The 22710-nt window shown below is 41.5% G+C and overlaps 1 protein-coding gene across 1 annotated transcript in view; it reads left to right on the forward strand.

The window, feature by feature from the left end:
• LOC311223934 (dolichyl-diphosphooligosaccharide--protein glycosyltransferase subunit STT3B-like) overlaps positions 1–22235 on the forward strand; it is a 101923-nt gene extending 79688 nt beyond the window's left edge. The window contains 8 exon segments of the mRNA XM_084308709.1: positions 2109–2257; positions 2259–2321; positions 3482–3669; positions 4648–4819; positions 7953–8126; positions 13550–13663; positions 14511–14720; positions 21147–22235. Of these exon segments, the coding sequence (XP_084164835.1) occupies positions 2109–2257; positions 2259–2321; positions 3482–3669; positions 4648–4819; positions 7953–8126; positions 13550–13663; positions 14511–14720; positions 21147–21227 (1151 nt within the window). The 3' untranslated portion in view covers positions 21228–22235.
• The last annotated feature ends 475 nt before the right edge of the window (positions 22236–22710 follow it).

Here is a 22710-nt window from a genome sequence, read left to right on the forward strand (position 1 = left end):
GGTGGGACGATACATCGATCCAGATCGATATATCGATCTATTATCAATTATCACAATAGGATTGATGCAACGTAAAAAGATCGATTCATATTGCGATACTCTTATTTTGAAAATCCCCTGGTGAGCAATGCATATCCGCCCGGCCGCCACAACAGTAGCTCAGTAGCAGCGTGTGTTAACGTTAGACAGCATTGCTTCAGAGTCCGCCTATTTTGTGACCCGAAATAAGTGCCTGTTGTTTTTTTCCCCACAACGGGTCAAATGCATGTAACATGCTTTGCATCCTCGCCATTCCTTTATGCCCACGTCGCGTTAAATACCGAAATTAACGTTGCGTTAGCGTAAGCTAACTAAACTAAGCTGATCAGAGCCATATAGAGAACAGCAGAGGTCCACTAGGGACTGGGAAGGAGGGGGGTTACTGCATTCTCGAGATAGCCCCACTACCAGGATCTGGCCGTACTGCACCTTCGGACTCCCAATATAGAGAAAAAAAAGAAAAAAAACGAACCAAAAACAGTGAACAGGAGGTCTATTTGTATTAAAAACATAGATTGTTTTTCATTTAAAGTCTGGAAGAGCTCAAAATTTAAATGTCAAATGATATTTCCATTGCCTTTTTTTTTTATTTAAATGTCACTGATTGTGTTAAATGGGCATATAATATTGTCTCATATCGATCGCAGGCACCTGAATCGAATCGTATCGTGGCAGACTTTGTGATATCGGAAAATATCGTATCGTTGTCCAAAGAATCGATATCGTATCGTATCGTGATGAAACTGGTGATTCCCACCCCTAAAATCACCCTACAAAAACAGTACTGTAAATCTGGTATGTCATAAATGTATAGATGTAGCAGTACTGTATATCTGTATATACGATATATCTGTCATGTATGTATATGTTAATAAAATTTTAATCAATCAATCAAGCATGACTATCATGGGATCTACGTTTTCTGTTTTGGGATCTACTTTCTGTTTTTGAATAAATCTCCATTATGCTTCAATTACTGTGTTTATAATAATAATAATAATAATAAGGTTGGGGTGAATTGGGTCATTGTAATAAAATACATTACATCACTTGAAGTCGTGTCTTATAGGAATTAGATCACGCTTAGGGGGGTCTAACGACCCTCCACTGTCCGTCAGGCCTAACAACCACCCCTAGGCGTGATCTAATTCCTATAACACACTCCGTCGTGTGATGTAATGCTTAAGTGTTCCACGCCTGCTTCATGTGGTAACTATGTGTAAATTATATTGTTGAGTAGTATAGTATAGTATAGTTGAATAGTATAATATCTACATCCTGTTATCTGCACGGCACACTTTTTAGAACTGTATATAGTCCTCTTTATTTTAGTCATACTTATTTTATTTTTATTATATGCAAATTTTATTGTATTCATATTATTGGAAGCTGCTATGGTCGAGGGACCACAACAAAGTGAATTTAACTCTTTCTTTGCTGTAAGGTCTGATCTGATATTTAAAATCCATTAGAATGTGGCTCAGTTCTGCCTATTCTTAGGGACAATCGTCAGCCCTGGTATGAACGGAATGAAAGCAGTTTTATTTGCACATCAATGTGTGATAATGACCTGCCCTGCTGCTCGTCTCCTCCTGCCCTGCAGGGGGCGCCAGATACTGTCATCATCATTTTTCCAGCGTGATTAATCAGTCTCTCTTTCTCTCCATCTGTGTTTCTTTTTCTCTCTCTTTCAGTCACCATGTCTGTTTATTTCTCTCCCTCTCTCTCTCTCTCTCTCTCTCTCTCTCTCTCTCTCTCTCTCTCTCTGCCTCGCTCTCTCTCTACCTCTCTCTCTCTGCCTCTCTCTCTCTCTGTCTCTCTCTGTCTCTGTCTCTCTCTCTCTCTCTCTCATTTATTCTGTATAAGTCGCCCCCGTTCAGCTCTGCAGTGAACCTTGCTCTCTTTTTCGAAGAATAACAGAAGTTCTTTATCTCTCTCTCTCTCGCTCCCCCCCCCCCCCCCCTCTCTCTCTCCCTAACCCAGTGGTGGTGTACACTGTCAGTATGGTGTACTTTATTGGAAAGATTGTCTCTTTATCTCTCTCGCTCTCTCTCTCTGTCTCCCCCTAGTGGCTCTGTATGCCATCAGCGCGGTGTATTTCGCCGGCGTCATGGTGCGTCTCATGCTGACGCTCACGCCGGTGGTGTGCATGCTGTCGGCCGTGGCGTTCTCCAGCGTGTTCCAGCACTACCTGGGGGACGACCTGAAGAGGGAGAGCCCCCCCCATCGAGGACAGCAGCGACGAGGACGACCGACGCAACTCCGGCAACCTCTACGACAAGGTAGGGCTGGGCGATTCATCAATTTGATCGATTAATTCGAATGAATGATTTAGGACTATTTTCAAAAAAAAAAAAAAATTCAATTCATTCTTGTTTGATGATCAAGAGGCATGGTGAAAAAGCAAGTTATTGTACTATTAATCCCAATAGGGACATTCATCTCTGTTTGATCAAGAGTAACCTTATATATATATATTTTTTTTTTGTAAGTTAAGATTGGTGAAAGTTAGGTTTGCACTTCAATCCCAATAGGGAAATTCATCTTGGTTTGATAATTATTTTGTGTCAAACTAAGCTTATTTGAAAACAAAACAAAGCTTATTTTAATGATTTCCTTGGCGTTTCTAGTTTTCAAGCGGAAAAAAAATCGATGTAAATCGGATCTGTGTGAACAATTTTTATTTTTAGGCCATATTGCCCAGCCCTACGACAAGGTCAGGGGTCAACCTGGGTAGTCGACTTTGATTGGCCGATAGTCGACTAATAGTCGACTACCCCCCTGAATGGGAAAAAAAAATTATTTTCTTCATTTGTTTTATTCCATTTGGGCTGTGGGTTTTTTTTCCATTAATGTCTGAAGGAGTCGACTGAAGGCTTCTTGTTCTCTGCGAAAGCATGCAATTGGTCCACTGATGGATACATCTTGATATTTGTCTAGTCTAGTGTGTTCATTAGATGGGTGAATCCTCTTTCAGTGCCTCTGTGCCTGTTTTCTTAGGCAGTTAGCCTCTGGTATGTGTGCCATTAGCATTAGCCACTTCTAGGCCGCTTTTCTTTTGGAAAGAATGATAAAAAGAAAGAAAAAAGTTATAATATATATATATTTTTTTGCATTCGACTAAGAGGTTGGCAGTCGACTACAGCTCCGTTCGATTGATTAGTCGACTATTCGACTAATCAGGGTCAGCCCTACCTGGGTGGGATCTGTTTTCTTTTTCTATGAGTATCCTCTCTTCATCAGGTCTCCTCTCTCTTTCACTCTCTCTCTCTCTCTCTCTCTCTCTCTCTCTCTGTCTCTGTCTCTGTCTCTGTCTCTCTCTCTCTCTCTCTCACTGATCCCCTCTCTCTCTCTCTCTCTCTCTCTCTCTCTCTCTCTCTCTCTCTCTCTCTCTCTCTCTCTCTCTCTCTCCCCCCCCCCCCCCTCTCTCTCTCCTTTCCAGGCCGGTAAGGTGCGTAAGCACGTGTCTGAGCAGGAGAAGGCAGAGGAGGGCCTGGGGCCCAACATCAAGTCCATCGTCACCATGTTGATGCTGATGCTGCTGATGATGTTCGCTGTGCACTGCACCTGGGTGACCAGCAACGCCTACTCCAGCCCCAGTGTGGTGCTGGCTTCATACAACAACGACGGGTGAGGACACACACACACACACACACACACACACACACACACACACGCACTGTACACACACACACACACACACACACTAAGGCTGTCCCCGAAGTCTAGTCGTAGCATACCTTTAAAAGCATTCACAGTAGGAAGTGCCTCTAGACAAAGTTTCACTTGCAGCGTAGTCCATAAGAAGGGAGCATAGTGGGAGAATGCAGCTTTACCAAGCTCTGACTGCATCAAAGGAACATTTAAAAACATCCCATTTGCTGCTCGTCTGGTATTAAAAAAGTATAAAAGGACAGCATAATGGCTGTTTCTTTAGTTGATGAACTGCTGTTCTGTAACTGATGAAAAGGTTCCAGACAGTCTTTGATGTGACGTCTCCTGCCAGGCTTAGCGCTCTGCTTTTAAGGGGTTTTATCCTATTTTATCAAGTGTTTTGATCTCGTTTTATCAACTGATTTGGCTGTTGAACTGTTAGAAGAATAATTTACCTTCCTCTGTTTTTCCGTTTGAAGTCTCCTCACAAAGAATGGCTTTGACTTCAGAAATCACAAATACAAAAGCTGAACTGAAATCCACGAGCTTCATATTAGGGTTGTCACGATACCAACATTTTAGTTTCGATACTATACCAATATTAATTTCGATACTTTCGATACTTTTCCTCAAAATCAGGGAAAAACTCTCAGATGTCATTATTGTTCTTTATTTTAAAACACAACAATGAACAATGACAAGAATAAATAAATTTAATTAAAAGTAGTGATGCACGATATATCGGCCGCCGATATAATATTGGCCGATATGGCCGTTTTTTTTACACATCTGTATCGGTCCGATATCAAGATAGGGCAGATTTTTTTTTTTTTTTTTTTTTTTACATGTTTTTACACACACACACACACACACACACTCACACTCACACTCACACACACTCGCACACGCACACACACACACACACTCACAGTGTTCTGTGTTCTGATCCACCAGGTCCCGCAACATCCTGGATGACTTCAGGGAGGCCTACTATTGGCTGAGGCAGAACACGGAGCCCCACGTGCGGGTGATGTCCTGGTGGGACTACGGCTACCAGATAGCGGGCATGGCCAACCGGACCACCCTGGTGGACAACAACACCTGGAACAACAGCCACATAGCGCTGGTAAGAACTAAGGCTGGGTGATTAATCGAAATAAAATCGCGATCTCAATTCATAGACCTATGCAATCTCATTTCTAAATTATAACGATTATTTTAATTTAAAAAAGAATTATTCTTATTTTTTTATATTTTTTTACTTTTTACTTAACTTTTTTAAATGATGACTATTCTGACTTGAGTTATTTTGTATGTTACAAGAGACTTTTAAGTTTAAGTCAACCACTTTCATATGTTATGTTTAAGTTTAAGTCAAGCGTTGTGTTAAAACCCTTAGGAGTCAACGGGGCGTATTGCTCCCGTGGGCGGAGAACAAAAGAATTAGAATGTCTTCTAAATGCTCTAAACGTACATATTTTCAGAAATCGATAAAAATAGAAAAATGACAATTTCGAGTGCTTTAAGATGTACTATATATGTCTCATTACTTGCTAAACATAATACGACTTGTAAATATGTTTAATTCTTGCTAGATGGTATGCTTGTAATTATTTCCGTTTGCGAGAGAACTACAGCGCGTCACGAAACACACATACACGCACGCGCGCACACACACAAGAGAAGCATGTGCGCTGTGAATAGGTGTTAGACCCCCGCGCAGAGGTGAGAGGTATCAGAGACTCGCTACCCCCCATCCAAATTCTAAACAACAGATCGGCATCGGCTTTTCATAATATGTATGAATTATCTCTTGCAATAATATCCACGGGACACTGAGCTGCTTCGCAGAATAATGTGGTGTGCGTGTATGTGTGTGTGTGCGCTGAGACGCAGCGTCGAGACGAAACTTGTGTCGAGTCTGCTTCTATGTATGCTTCTTCAGCGCGTCCTGCATTATTATTATTATTATTATCATTCCCTAGAATACACGGGACCCGACGGAACGTTAATGTCGAGTCTGCTTCTATGTATGCTTCTTCAGCGCGTCCTGCATTATTATTATTATTATTATTATTATTATTATTATTATTATTATTATTATTATTATTATTATTATTATTATTATTATTATTATCATTCTCTAGAATACACGGGACCCGACGGAACGTTAATTTATGTATTAAAAGTAGTCTAACATGCTTTTCATCAACATAACTGGCAGAGACAGAGTGCGTGTGTGTACGAGTTATGAGTTATCTCGCAGTTCATTCAAGCGCGCATCACGGTGATGACAGCTCTCTAGAGAAAGGTGCGCTCACAGGGGCGTAGCTGGAGATTCTGGGCCCCATGAAAAGAATCAATTTGTGGGCCCCCAATCTATTAAAAAAATGTGGGGCCCCCAATCTATAAAAAAAAATTGGGGCATTTGCTGGGCCCTTGGAATCATCCTAACCCCCCCCCCCCCCCAGCTACTCCCCTGCACACACACACACACACACTCTCTCTCTCTCTCTCAAACAGAGAAATCAAAAGAAATCAGTACATTACCTTGTATTACTATTGTAATCCAAAAGCGATATATAGGGTTGTTCATTGTACAATACAATTGATACAGTTGATGTTTCTTGTTGATTATTATTCTCTATGTGTATATGAGCATTTTTTCAATACCCAACTATGTAGTGGCCGCTTGTCGCTAGGCTAGGCCTCCTGCTGGGTCCATTCACTGGAATAACAAAGGAATGACTGGGCCTTTGCTCCAGGTGTGAAATGGTTCTAGTGACAATGATCACATTGAATTCTGGGAGTGTAGTTCTCTCATCAGATAGCTGAATGAACTTGGATCTAGTTCAAGTCCTATACTGAAAAGTTGTTAGGATTTTACCAGAATGTTTGATAGGACATTGATTGAAAACTATCGTCTCAAATTTGACAATTGATGGCTTATTTTGAAGGTATGAATCTGTAATTTTACATTATGTAACAAAAAAAAAAAAGAGAATATTCTGAGAAGGTGGAGCTAGAAACTTTAGACTTCAGGGGGTTTTAAGAGAGTGCAATAAATGATTTTATTGAGAAAATAAGAATCGTGTGAGAGAATCGTGATCTCAATTGAGCAAGCATCGCCCCCAGCCCTAGTAAGAACTAGGGAGGATGAGTTCGAATTGTAGAATTTTTTTTGAATAGTCGTGCCAGTCTCCACATTTGATTTTCATGTCAAGTGAAGCAAACCATTCTTATTTAATAATTTGTTATATTTAGAGGCAGCCTAATTTGCATAGCCTAATTGATCTAAAAGATGCACAAGCTACCGCTTCTGTTTGTGTATTAAAACCTGTTGATAGGCCAATGCAATGCTGTTATTATAGGCTACGATGGTGAATGGTGTCATTTAGATTTATTGTCGGTCAGCTGAGCCGATCAACGTTCTGAAGGATTATCTGAAGTGCCTATTTATGTGCAATATCCTTTGATTTTTTTACGATCCATTATTATTATTATTTCTTTTTATCTTTTTCCCCCTCCTTTTTTCCTCCGATTTTCTCCCATCCCAATGTTAGTCGTTATGCCAATTCCCAATCCCCTTCCTGGTCGCTGCGCACTTACCCCCCACAGTCGGTCTGGGAGAGTGGAGGCTATCACGTGCTTCCTCCGACACACGTCTAGCCAATCAACCGCTTCTTTTCACCTGGCAGCGCGGACTCTCACTGAGAGGGTGTAACGTGTGGAAGGATCACACTACCCCCCTTAGATCCTAACCGCGATGAGCAGGCGCCCCGACCGAACTGTAGGAGTCGCTGTTTACAACGACCCGGACCCACCCCGCCAGCTTTCCCACCCTCTAATACTGCCAATTGTATTAGTGTGAACGGCCAGCCAAGCTGGTGACAACGCCGGAGCTGTGAGCTGGATTCGAACAGGCGAATCCAGCGTCTCCGGCGTTTGGTGACGAACGCAATCTCCGCTACGCCACCTGACCGCCCATTTTTACGATCCATTCTATTAAAAAGAATAACTGAATTTAACTGAATCTGAAAATTGTAACTGAATTTAAACTGAAACCGAAAATAACAATTTTGTGTTTTAATTTTTATTTAAAAAAAATTCCCTAAGAACCATCTGGTCCTCATCCCTTAGAACTGTCTGGTGCTCATCCTCTAGCATACTCTAGTATATGGCGCCCCCAAGTGGACACGTCTGAATCCTACCTCAGCCTCATGTCAAATCCCTGCAAACCTCTCCATATTCCTCCTCAGGTGGGGAAGGCGATGTCGTCCAACGAGAGCGCCGCCTACGAGATCATGAGGTCCCTGGATGTAGACTATGTGCTGATCATCTTCGGAGGCGTGATTGGATACTCTGGCGATGACATCAACAAGTTCCTGTGGATGGTGCGCATTGCGGAGGGCGAGCACCCCAAAGACATCAGGGTGAGTTCTGCCAAACCTGCCAAGAGCTACTTAATTTAGTACTCAACCTCTACTGTCTTTAACTATGAATGAACACAACACTCTAACGTACCATCTTTAGATAATAAAGTACTCAACATCTACTGTCTTTAACTATGAAGGAACACAACACTCTAACTTACCATCTTTAGATAATAAAGTACTCATCCTCTACTGTCTTTAACTATGAATGAACACAACACTCTAACGTACCATCTTTACATAATAAAGTAATCAACCTCTACTGTCTTTAACTATGAAGGAACACAACACTCTAACTTACCATCTTTAGATAATAAAGTACCTCTACTGTCTTTAACTATGAATGAACACAACACTAACTAACCATCTTTAGATAATAAAGTACTCAACCTCTACTGTCTTTAACTATGAATGAACACAACACTCTAACTTACCATCTTTAGATAATAAAGTACTCAACCTCTACTGTCTTTAACTATGAATGAACACAACACTCTAACTTACCATCTTTAGATAATAAAGTACTCAACATCTACTGTCTTTAACTATGAATGAACACAACACTCTAACTTACCATCTTTTGATAATAAAGTACTCAACCTTTACTGTCTTTAACTATGAATGAACACAACACTCTAAATCACCATCTTTAGATAATAAAGTATTCAACCTCTACTGTCTTTAACTATGACTGAACACAACCCTCTAACTTACCATCTTTAGATAATACAGTACTCAAACTCTACTGTCTTTAACTATGAAGGAACACAACACTCTTACCATCTTTAGCTAATAAAGTGCTCAACCTCTACTGTCTTTAACTATGAATGAACACAACACTCTAACTTACCATCTTTAGATAATAAAGTAACTCAACATCTACTGTCTTTAACTATGAATGAACACACAACACTAACTTACCATCTTTAGATAATAAAGTACTCAACCTTTACTGTCTTTAACTATGAATGAACACAACACTCTAAATCACCATCTTTAGATAATAAAGTACTCAACCTCTACTGTCTTTAACTATGAATGAACACAACACTCTAACGTACCATCTTTACATAATAAAGTAATCAACCTCTACTGTCTTTAACTATGAAGGAACACAACACTCTAACTTACCATCTTTAGATAATAAAGTACCTCTACCGTCTTTAACTATGAATGAACACAACACTAACTAACCATCTTTAGATAATAAAGTACTCAACCTCTACTGTCTTTAACTATGAATGAACACAACACTCTAACTTACCATCTTTAGATAATAAAGTACCTCTACTGTCTTTAACTATGAATGAACACAACACTAACTAACCATCTTTAGATAATAAAGTACTCAACCTCTACTGTCTTTAACTATGAATGAACACAACACTCTAACTTACCATCTTTAGATAATAAAGTACTCAACCTCTACTGTCTTTAACTATGAATGAACACAACACTCTAACTTACCATCTTTAGATAATAAAGTACTCAACATCTACTGTCTTTAACTATGAATGAACACAACACTCTAACTTACCATCTTTAGATAATAAAGTACTCAACCTTTACTGTCTTTAACTATGAATGAACACAACACTCCAAATCACCATCTTTAGATAATATAGTACTCAACCTCTACTGTCTTTAACTATGAATGAACACAACACTCTAACTCACCATCTTTAGCTAATAAAGTACTCAACCTCTACTGTCTTTAACTATGACTGAACACAACCCTCTAACTTACCATCTTTAGATAATACAGTACTCAAACTCTACTGTCTTTAACTATGAAGGAACACAACACTCTATCTTACCATCTTTAGATAATAAAGTACTCAACCTCTACTGTCTTTAACTATGAAGGAACACAACATTCTTACCATCTTTAGCTAATAAAGTGCTCAACCTCTACTGTCTTTAACTATGAATGAACACAACACTCTAACTTACCATCTTTAGATAATAAAGTACTCAACATCTACTGTCTTTAACTATGAATGAACACAACACTCTAACTTACCATCTTTAGATAATAAAGTACTCAACCTTTACTGTCTTTAACTATGAATGAACACAACACTCTAAATCACCATCTTTAGATAATAAAGTACTCAACCTCTACTGTCTTTAACTATGAATGAACACAACACTCTAACGTACCATCTTTACATAATAAAGTAATCAACCTCTACTGTCTTTAACTATGAAGGAACACAACACTCTAACTTACCATCTTTAGATAATAAAGTACCTCTACCGTCTTTAACTATGAATGAACACAACACTAACTAACCATCTTTAGATAATAAAGTACTCAACCTCTACTGTCTTTAACTATGAATGAACACAACACTCTAACTTACCATCTTTAGATAATAAAGTACCTCTACTGTCTTTAACTATGAATGAACACAACACTAACTAACCATCTTTAGATAATAAAGTACTCAACCTCTACTGTCTTTAACTATGAATGAACACAACACTCTAACTTACCATCTTTAGATAATAAAGTACTCAACCTCTACTGTCTTTAACTATGAATGAACACAACACTCTAACTTACCATCTTTAGATAATAAAGTACTCAACATCTACTGTCTTTAACTATGAATGAACACAACACTCTAACTTACCATCTTTAGATAATAAAGTACTCAACCTTTACTGTCTTTAACTATGAATGAACACAACACTCCAAATCACCATCTTTAGATAATATAGTACTCAACCTCTACTGTCTTTAACTATGAGTGAACACAACACTCTAACTCACCATCTTTAGCTAATAAAGTACTCAACCTCTACTGTCTTTAACTATGACTGAACACAACCCTCTAACTTACCATCTTTAGATAATACAGTACTCAAACTCTACTGTCTTTAACTATGAAGGAACACAACACTCTATCTTACCATCTTTAGATAATAAAGTACTCAACCTCTACTGTCTTTAACTATGAAGGAACACAACACTCTTACCATCTTTAGCTAATAAAGTGCTCAACCTCTACTGTCTTTAACTATGAATGAACACAACACTCTAACTTACCATCTTTAGATAATAAAGTACTCAACATCTACTGTCTTTAACTATGAATGAACACAACACTCTAACTTACCATCTTTAGATAATAAAGTACTCAACCTTTACTGTCTTTAACTATGAATGAACACAACACTCTAAATCACCATCTTTAGATAATAAAGTACTCAACCTCTACTGTCTTTAACTATGAGTGAACACAACACTCTAACTCACCATCTTTAGATAATAAAGTACTCAGCCTCTACTGTCTTTAACTATGACTGAACACAACCCTCTAACTTACCATCTTTAGATAATAAAGTACTCAAACTCCACTGTCTTTAACTATGAAGGAACACAACACTCTATCTTACCATCTTTAGATAATAAAGTACTCAACCTCTACTGTCTTTAACTATGAAGGAACACAACACTCTTACCATCTTTAGATAATAAAGTGCTCAACCTCTACTGTCTTTATGAGTGAACACAACACTCTAACTTACCATCTTTAGATAATAAAGTACTCAACCTCTACTGTCTTTAACTATGAATGAACACAACACTCTAACTTACCATCTTTAGATAATAAAGTGCTCAACCTCTACTGTCTTTAACTATGACTGCACACAACATGCTTAACCATGTGACTTGTACTCTCATGTACACGATAGTCTGTAAATGATTCAGTGCTTCACCTGTACTATTATGATGGATATACTATCAGGGGTGTAAAAAGTACCCAGAAATTATACTTAAAGGCCAACTTGCAGGTTGTATTTTTGTTCAATAAACAATGTGACTAGGGCAACGGTGACTTTCATGAAGAGGGGGGAAAAATTATCGAAATTGACCCAGTTTTAGCGTTTTTATCAAACATTTTGTCGACCAAACATTTTGTCGACCAAACCACAACCTCCACGCACATGCATATTTTAATCCATGGTTCATAACGTTAGTTAGCTATCGTGGTCGTCCCTTTCGTGACTGTGATGCACCGAGTGCTATCCGAGGGGCTGCTATCGTATCAACATGCCGTGACGTGTAGCTTGCTAGCCGGCATGATGCGTGTGAAGTGCTTTGCCCCACAGGTCTGAGAAGAGGACCTGCACATTTTACCCGTTCCCAAAACTCTTTTACATGCCCCGATTTAAAATGGTTCACGGCAGTAGCCATAATGCTAACGTTAGCGGGGTAACGTTAGCCAGAGCCATATAGCCAGTAGTACTATGACCCGTACGGGCATAAGGCATAAGTTGCCTGGAGTGACGTCACAGCCCTGCTAGCGTCTGATAAGCTTTTTCATTTGCTCCGTACATGTTATTCGTGCGTGGACCTTTTTAACCCTTTCCGAGTGGCATTTCCGGCGTCAAATGGAAAAAAATAAATAATGAAATTAGATACCAATGATGTAAACTACCCATAATTGAAGAGTAGGGTTTAACCTGCAAGTTGGCCTTTAAGTGAAAGTATGGGTACCGTCTCACAATCTTACTCAAGTAAAAGTCAGAGTATCTGGCTAAAAACACACTTGAGTAAAAGTCAAAAAGTGTCTACTTTTAAATGTAAGTTTTACTTTTTTTTAAAGTAGAAACTTTTTTTCGGACTGTCTATTCTTCTAATAGCAGGTGTTTAATCAAAGATCCCCGCTTTCTAGTCTTGCACAAGGACCAATCAGCATGGGTAATTTTCCATTCATGGGGATTTGATTGGCTGTTTTTAAATAAAGCGTGGCCGCAGGATTAATAACGTTAGTTCGGCCAGAGAAACAAATATACAAATTAAAATAGTTGGACCTGCAAGATTTGTACTTTGTAGGTCTGCGTTTTAAATGTAAAGAGTAAAAAGTACTTTTTTATTTCTCTGAAATGTAATTGAGTAAAAGTACAAGTATACAAACCTAATAATACTTGAGTAAAGTACAAATCCCCAAAAGCAGTACCTAAGTATTGTAACAAAGTACAATTACTCAAGTACTTTACACCCCTGTATACTATATACTAGGGATGTCCGATATTATCTGCCTACCGATATTGGCATTAACATTTAACATTTATTTAACCTTTATTTCCCCAGGCAAGCAAGTAAGAACAAATTCTTATTTTATTTATTGTCAAAAGTATGCATAATGTTGTGTTAATTCCACGACAAGAGATATGTAATGTTAATTACCTGAGATTATTCCGTTTTGGGGGGGGGGGGGGGGGCCTGCATATATCGGTATCGGTTGATATCGGTATCGGAAATTAAGAGTTGGACAATATCGGTATATCGGATATCGGTAAAAAAGCCAATATCCAATATCCCTACTATATACTAGTTGTGTACAGTTTGAAGGGTGACGTTGTGTTCTCCCTCAGTGTCGAGTCATTGGTTCTTGTCTCTCATGCAGGAAAGTGACTACTTCACTCCCCAGGGAGAGTTCCGGGTGGACAAGGCCGGCTCTCCCACCCTGCTCAACTGTCTCATGTACAAGATGTCCTACTACCGCTTTGGAGAGATGCAGGTACAACAGCAGCACGCTGCCCAAAACACAATTTTATCGACATAAAATAACATTTAATGAGAGAGGGAGAGAGAGAGGGAGAGAGAGAGGAGAGAGGGGGGGAGACTGAGAGAGAGAAACAGAGAGAGGGAGAGAGAGAGGGGAGGGCGGAGAGAGAGACAGTACAGAATTATATGGGTAGACTACAGTATGAGGTAGGTAGCCATGATTACAGTGTAGGGCATTTCTTCAGGACGGGGACACAGCCTATTTCTTACCCAAGACATGTGAATTCTCTCCTCCTCCTCCTCCCCTCCTCTCCTCCTCATTCCTCCTCATCCTTCTCCTCCTCTTCCTCCCTCTCCTCCTCTCCCTCCTCCTCCCTCCTCCTCTCCCTCCTCCTCCCTCCTCTCCTCCTCCTCTTCCCTCCTCCCTCTCCTCCTCCCCCCTCTCCTCCTCCTTCCTCTCCTCCTCCTCTCCCTCCTCCTCCTCCTTCTCCCCCTCTCCCTCCTCCTCCTCCTCCTCATCCTTCTCCTCCTCTTCCTCCCTCTCCTCCTCCTCCTCCTCTCCCTCCTCCTCCCTCCTCTCCTCCTCCTCTTCCCTCCTCCCTCTCCTCCTCCCCCCTCTCCTCCTCCCCCCTCTCCTCCTCCTCCTCCTCTCCCTCCTCCTCCTCCTTCTCCCCCTCTCCCTCCTCCTCATCCTTCTCCTCCTCCTCTCCCTCCTCCTCTCCCTCCTCCTCCCTCCTCTCCTCCTCCTCTTCCCTCCTCCCTCTCCTCCTCCCCCTCTCCTCCTCCTCCTCCTCCTTCTCCCCCTCTCCCTCCTCCTCCCCCCCCCCCCCCTTTCCCCCTCCTCCTCCTCCTCCTCCCAGCTGGACTTCCGGACTCCGCCGGGCTTCGACCGGACGCGTAACGCTGAGATCGGCAACAAGGACATCACGCTGAGGCACCTGGAGGAGGCCTTCACCTCGGAGCACTGGCTGGTGCGGATCTACAAGGTGAAGGAGCTGGAGAACCGTGACCCCGTGGACCACAAGCTGCGCAGCACCGACGCCACCAGGCAGAAGTACACCTCGAAAAAGGTAACGCTCTCTTAACTCAATCAGTGCCAGCTATTGGCCTCGTCCTGTTCTAGCTAGGCCACGCTTTAAAAGATAGGAGTGTGTCACCTTGTTTGTAGAGCTACATCTATATTTTATATTATAGCTATGGGTCCAATGTCATTGTCAATTCACAGTATGAACCTTCCCTTCAATATGCCATAAAGAAATAATTTTTTCATCAATACGTTTCCCGTTTTATACCGTGATGAATATGAGCGTTATATCTGAATGGTCTGGGATCATTCCTGCAAGGCTAGTTATAAGGCGCTAAGCTAATAACGTTAAATCGATTGGCGTTTCGGCCCTACACAAGCTAGAGTTAAAAATCAAAATGCATTTGATCGGTATCATGTTCCATCATGAATGCATGAAAGGGGGGGGGGGGGGGGGGGGCGTTTCTGATTATTGATTACCAGTAACGGCATTAGTATTGAATGCTAAAAACGCGAATCAGCTGGATCGGTATGAAAACATTGCACAATCGAGCCAGAATTGACGTCAGATAGTCCTTACCTGTGGCCGGGAGTATTCCAAAAATAATATTCCAATTGTTTGATCACCATCTGGTACATCCAATGTCGATTAGGGCCACGGCATAATCAATCACAGCAGCATCGGATGTCCCGTAGACGTTTTGATGCGACTGATTGAACCTCTAGCCTTGCCGTCTGGTAAAAATCTGCGCCCGGAGACCTTACAGTGTAACACAAGGGTCTGGAACAAGGTTTACTGCAGCTCGATACCACCACCTGGGAGAATCTGGCAGGTACTGCACCCTCGGCGTTGCAGTAGGGCTTCTAACGTCAACCATGCATTAAAGCATTCCGTCTCCAGACGGATTTCCGTCAATTTGATTGGGGAGATCCGTCCATTTGATTCGCGGTCTGACGGAATTGGCTACCTGGTATAATATGATTTGTAGATGCATACACATTTAAACAAAATTGAGCCAATCAGAGGCGCCAAATATGAAGAAAAAAAATCGCGCCGCGCCAAGCAGAGTCATCGAGAGACAGGACGCTGCTCGCTCCGGAGGCTCGCTCCGCGGTTGCAGCTGCAGTCTATTGGGCGAGTTACACATTTGCGAGGTCTGAGAAGTCTGTCCACCACATGGCAGGGTAACAAGATAGTCATGTAAAATAATTAAAAACTGCGTGTTTTGGTTTAACGAGTCGCCTTTTTTGCAGCCTCGCGCGTCAAGTCAACTCTGCTTGTTGACCTAGTTTGTTTGTTTGTTTGTTTATTTGTTTGTTTATACCACGCTGCTTGCACTCGCTGCTATACCGATTAGCTAACGTTAGCTTAATAGCGTCGGTTAAATGGAAGGAGTAAGCCGGCCACTAAAAAGAGAACCCACCGCGGGGTTCTCAGATGAAAAGGATGAGCGGCACCACCTAACAAAAGAAAGTTTAGAGAGGAGAGGACGTTTGAAGAGACTGGCTAGGCAGCGCTACTGGGGGCTGTAGTGGTGAGTTGTTAACTTGTTCCGTGTGCCGCAACTATGTCAAAAACAGAAACAACACTTTTGTCATTGTCGTGTTACTTCACAGTACAATACGTGAGTCCCCTGCTGTGGTTGTGAGTATAAGTTTATTAGCTTAACTCCGTAGCAACATCACACAGGTGTATCTGTTGACAGTCTCCTCCCCACCATATATTCTCTCCCCACCGTATATCTTTTTTCTACCATCCCCTCCTAATGTACGGTCTCCTCCCCATCATATGTATATAATCTGTTAGGATCTATGGGTAACTACTGTATATTTCTCTCCCACCCACCCCCTCCTAAATAATGTACAGTCTCCTCCCCATCATATCATGTATATAATCTCTGTTAGGATCTATGGGTAACAGTACTGTATATTTTCTCCCACCCACCCACCCCCTCCTAATGTACAGTCTCCTCCCCATCATATGTATAATCTCTTGTCAGGATATATGGGTAACATTACTGTATATTTGCATATCGTATATGTCACAAATGTAACAGTACTATATACCTGTAGACTGTAGTATGTCCCTATGCCATAAATGTCACTATGAATTGAAAATGGGGGACCCTGATGATGTAAACAAGACAAACGTCTTTCTCTGGTCTGCATCCCCTTAACAATTGTGTGTATTGAGCCATACTGTATTGTACCCATTCTGCAATCTGTTAAATATTGATTGATTGATTGAACATTTTATTAACAGAATTGCAGAATGGGTACAATAGAGTACGGCTCAATACACACAATTGTTAAGGGGATGCAGACCAGAGAAATACTTTTGTCTTGTTTACATCAGGGTCCCCCATTTTCAATTCATCATAACATATATGACACACATGACATACAGATAGACAATACTGCTACATCTATACATTTATGACATACCAGATTTACAAATACAGTATTGTTTGTGATACAAAAATAGTCTAAAAAAGAGAGTATATACATTGGAGGAGGTTGGGTAGGTGGGGTGGTACATTGGAGGTGGTTGGGTAGGCGGGGTGGGGTAACTGTACATTGGATTATCGACAAAACCTTACTTGGTCCCAAGAAGAGGGTCTTGTGTATTAAATAAAGTTTTCATTCATTCACTCTGGATCTGGTAAATCCAGTAGCAATACACACAATTGTTAAGGGGATGCAGACCAGAGAAAGATGTTTGTCTTGTTTACATAATCAGGGTCCCCCATTTTCAATTCATAGTGACATTTATGACATACACAACATACATGACATCATGACATTTATGACATGGGGACATACTTGACTTACAGGTATAGTACTGTTACATTTGTCACATATATGATAAGCAAATATACAGTACTGTTACCCAGAGATCCTAACAGTAAATATATACATATGATGAGGAGGAGACTGTACATTAGGAGGGGGTGGGTGGGTGGTAAAAAATATATACAAACGGTGGGGAGGAGACTGTCCATTGTTGTTGTGGCATAATTTGCTAAACGTGTTTAGTCCCTTGTTTGTATGATAACAAGCCGTTTAGTTCATGGTTCAAAGTAATGGGAAAGGGGTGCTAGCTCGCCATCAATCAGAAGCTAGCCACAAGACTTGCATTCACGCTCTCCAGCACACAGCCTCCCTGCCTGGCACAACAACCACAACAGTAGGGTATATAGTCACAGTCAGGACAGTAGGCTCTACAAGTAGGCTCCCTTAAAACGCTAACGCTATTAAAAAAAATAGTGGAGATTAAAATAAGAATATGACTTGGCCTGAAAAAAAGTTCAGTCAGGAGATTTTTTTTTGCTTTAATCCCTGCGTCAACATACGGTCGCTGGCATTAAATAGGATATTAACACATTCGTGGCCAACCCCGTATATATACGTGTTTCGGATCCAACGCTTGAGGGCCAACCACGTATATACGTGTTAAGGTTGTTTTGGCTTTTATTCCATTTTAATAACCTACTCAATGTCACAGAGCGGCACTGCAGATTTACCCTACTCTTGGGATTCGGAAAAGTGCATTACCGGCCAGATCCTCGTAGGGGCGCTGTCTCGATAATGCAGTGTTCCCTGTGGCAGAACGGATGAAGTTTTTTTTCATCCTGCAGTTAATTTTCCTGTTAGCCTGAAGCTATGCCTGTAGCGTGTAGCCTGGAATACTTTAAAGGAATATAGCATCAGCCAATGGACATATCGATCTACCAGATGGCGATCGATAACTGGGAAATCCTTTTTGGGATCCAACCGGCCCACAGTAAGAGCTTTTTCACGTAAATTTCATGCTGATCAGGCCTTGCTTTGATAGCCAACCAGCCGATCAGCGAATGACGCTAATGCCGTTATTGGTAATCAATAATCAGAAACGACGTCCCCCGCCCCCCCCCCCCCCCTCCCCGCTTTCATGCATTCATGGTGGACCATGATACTGATAAAATGCATTTAGATTTTTAGCTCTAGCTTGTGTATAGCCGAAACGCCATTCGATTTAACGTTATTAGCTTAGTGCCCTGTATCTCGCCTTCCAGGAAATACCCTAGAACATTGCGGTATATAGTTCATATTCACAACGCTATAAAATGGGAACGTATTGATGAAAAAAACATTTATTTAAGGCATATTGAAGGGACGGTTTATAGTGTCAATTGACAATGACAATGGACAGATAGCAATAATATAAAGTATAGATTTAGCTCTACAAACAGCCTCACGCACAATGAAAGGTTGTTATGATAAGCTGGCCTTATAGAGTGAGATTAGACGGATCCCAGTGGCTGCGAAAGTGTTAAAATCGAAAAAAAAGACAAATGAACCAAACACGTAATATTACGTGAATGGCCCCCATTGAGTTAACGTCCGAACCTCCGGTTCTTCTGGTCTGCTTGGACGCAGAGTCGATGACTAGGGTTGGGCACAGAGAACCGGTTCCAATAGCAACCGGTTCCTAACTTCCGGTTCCAGAACCGTTAAGAAGATTCCGGAACCGATTTCTTTATTTTATGTATTATAATAATTGTTTTATTATTAATTTGTCACATGACTTTGTTTTATTTAGTTTCATATCTCAACACCCACCTGGGCTGCAGCTCTTTGTTTTTTAGACTGCTGGCAACTTGCAATGTTATTTCAGCAGGTTTCAGTTTATTAAGTATTAAGTTAAGAGTTTTCAGTTTTACAGTTAGTTATTGAAGTTTGAAGTTACGTAATTGAATACCCTAGTTACAGTACAGCAACCAAATTAAACTATTAAGTCAACTGACAATGTGAATAGTATGAAAAACATAAAGGATTTTTCAAATAATTTTTTTCTCCTGCGAAATAAGCTGCAACCTGTTTTGACCTGCACCTCGAGAATCGAAATGGAGAATCGGGATCGGAATCGTTCAAATCCAAACGATGCCCAACCCTATCGATGACTCATCTCGGGGTTATTTCTGACTGCCGGGGGTTCAAGACCACCTTCACAGTTAACGTCTACCTGCCAGTTAACCCTTAACTCTCTACCTGCCAGTTAACCCTTAACCCTTAACTCTCTACCTGCCAGTTAACCCTTAACCCTCTACCTGCCAGTTAACCCTTAACTCTCTACCTGCCAGTTAACCCTTAACCCTCTACCTGACAGTTAATCCTTAACCCTCTACCTGACAGTTAACCCTTAAACCTCTACCTGCCAGTTAACCCTTAACCCTCTACCTGCCAGTTAACCCTTAACCCTCTACCTGACAGTTAACCCTCTACCTGCCAGTTAACCCTTAACCCTCTACCTGACAGTTACACCTTAACCCTCTACCTGACAGTTAACCCTCTACCTGCCAGTTAACCCTTAACCCTCTACATGCCAGTTAACCCTTAACCCTCTACCTGCCAGTTAACCCTTAACTCTCTACCTGCCAGTTAACCCTTAACGCTCTACCTGCCAGTTAACCCTTAACTCTCTACCTGCCAGTTAACCCTTAACCCTCTACCTGCCAGTTAACCCTTAACCCTCTACCTGACAGTTAACCCTCTACCTGCCAGTTAACCCTTAACCCTCTACCTGACAGTTAACCCTTAACCCTCTACCTGCCAGTTAACCCTTAACCCTCTACCCGGCTGACAGTTAACCCTTAACCCTCAACCTGCCAGTTAACCCTTAACCCTCTACCTGCCAGTTAACCCTTAACCCTCTACCTGCCAGTTAACCTTTAACCCTCTACCTGACAGTTAACCCTTAACCCTCTACCTGACAGTTAACCCTCTACCTGCCAGTTAACCCTTAACCCTCTACCTGACAGTTAACCCTCTACCTGCCAGTTAACCCTTAACCCTCTACCTGACAGTTAACCCTCTACCTGCCAGTTAACCCTTAACCCTCTACCTGACAGTTAACGCTTAACCCTCTACCTGCCAGTTAACCCTTAACTCTCTACCTGACAGTTAACCCTCTACCTGCCAGTTAACCTTTAACCCTCTACCTGACAGTTAACCCTTAACCCTCTACCTGACAGTTAACCCTCTACCTGCCAGTTAACCCTTAACCCTCTACCTGACAGTTAACCCTCTACCTGCCAGTTAACCCTTAACCCTCTACCTGACAGTTAACCCTCTACCTGCCAGTTAACCCTTAACCCTCTACCTGACAGTTAACGCTCTACCTGATTCTACCTTTTTATACTGAACTCGTTTTAGACAAATCCCACTGAACTGGGCTCTGTTTTAGACAACCCCAACCCTCTCACCAGATAGACCTCGATGTTTGAGGTAAACTTGGCGCTCGGCATCAAAAATTGATTTGGAGCTAATGATGGAGCATCGCCCGTTGGTTGTGTGATAGTAAAGGGCTAACCTTCTGTATTGTCACAGTGAAAGGGTTAACCGGCTGTCGTGTGGCAGTGAAAGGGTTAAGAGCCAGGGCCCTGACTGCTGTTTCTGTTCTTTTTCTCCGTGTTCCCCCTTTTTCACACAGACCGCCAAGAGGAAGCGCGGATACATCAAGAATAAACTTGCCCTCAAGAAAGGCAGGAAAGCAAACAAGAAGTCCTTATAGAGGCCCTGCACCACAACAGCCCTGGGGGATCAGAGAGAGAGAGAGAGAGAGAGGGAACGTCTTTCATGAAATAAAAACGTCCAAAAAACGGCAACTATAGCAGCAAAGTGAATCCACCAATCAAGATTGAGTAAGGAACACCCGAGCATCATCTCCTGGAGACCCAGGTCAGAGAGAGATCTACCATCACCTAGTAAACAGGTGACCCCCCCCCCCCCCCCCCCCAGCTGACCTTTGACCCTTGGAGGGGTCAGGGAGGAAGAGGAGGAAAGATGCTCCCGGCTAGTCCGAGATCCTCCCCACGTTTTAACCTGAGGAACTATGACCTTTGACCTTTCACATTTCTTTTTTTGCACTTGAATGTGCTGGTGAGAGAGAGAGAGGGCAGGGTAGATAGAGATTCATTTTAGGGCTGTACCGAATGCTTCGAAGCTTCGATCATAATGTTGACATTCGAATTCTAAATCAACATTCGAATTTAAAATTTTTAATACAAAATAAAAAACAAATTAAAATTATCTTTTTTTTTATGTGTCTATTCATTCTGATTTTTCTTCACAGTTGCAGATAAAGATTAGGCTACACTAATATTATAGTATTATACTATAAGATGTCACCATCACTTTCGTACCAACTGTGCCCTTATTGGATTATTTATGTTGACGAAACTGATGAGTTATATTCATTAAAGAAAGTTGATTTAATAAAAAAAACTAATTTAATCAGATTAATCACTTTATTCAAATTGATGCTTTAGTTTGAGGATATTAAAAAATAATTTTATTTTATTTTGATTAAGTCATAAAATATGACGACAGACATTCGAAGCTTCGTTCGAATACTTCAATAGAAGCTTCGAATGTTAAGAAATGACATTCGGTAGGGCGGCTACGTGGCGTAGTGGGCAAGGCGCTCGCCACGAAATCTGGAGACACTGGGCTCGCCTGTTTGAGCCCAGCGCTCCACATTTGCTTTCAGTTTAGCTGGTCGTCCGTACTAATACACATTGGCTGTATTAGGGGGTGGGAAACTGATGGGTGGGGATCGGGCGTTGTGGACAGCGACTCCTACAGGTTGGTTGGTGCGCCTGCGCAGTAGAATCAGGAAGTGTCGGGGGCAGCGTGAGCCTCCCACGCGTTACTCCTCGCCACTGAGAGATCGAGCTGCGCAGGTGAAAAGATGCGACTGCTGTTACCTCAAGTACCGGAGGGGACTTGTGCTATGTATGACTTAGTCCACATTGCAGCCGGCTTGAGGGAGGCAAGAAACAGCGTCCGTGACAGGGGAGGGTTGAATTGGATGATACGAAATTGGGATGGGAGAAAATATAGAAAATGGGAGAAAAAGTGGATAAAAAAAAAAGAAATGACATTCGGTACAGCCCTAGTTAATTTACACCAGAGATTATGTTCAGGAGTGTTCAATGTGTTTGCAGTGTCCAGATAGAAAGTGTGGTCCACATGGTGTCCTCCCGCCGTGTCCC

Source organism: Notolepis coatsorum (genome assembly GCF_963971535.1).
Source record: "Notolepis coatsorum genome assembly, chromosome: 2".
Classification (NCBI taxonomy): Eukaryota; Metazoa; Chordata; class Actinopteri; order Aulopiformes; family Paralepididae; genus Notolepis; species Notolepis coatsorum.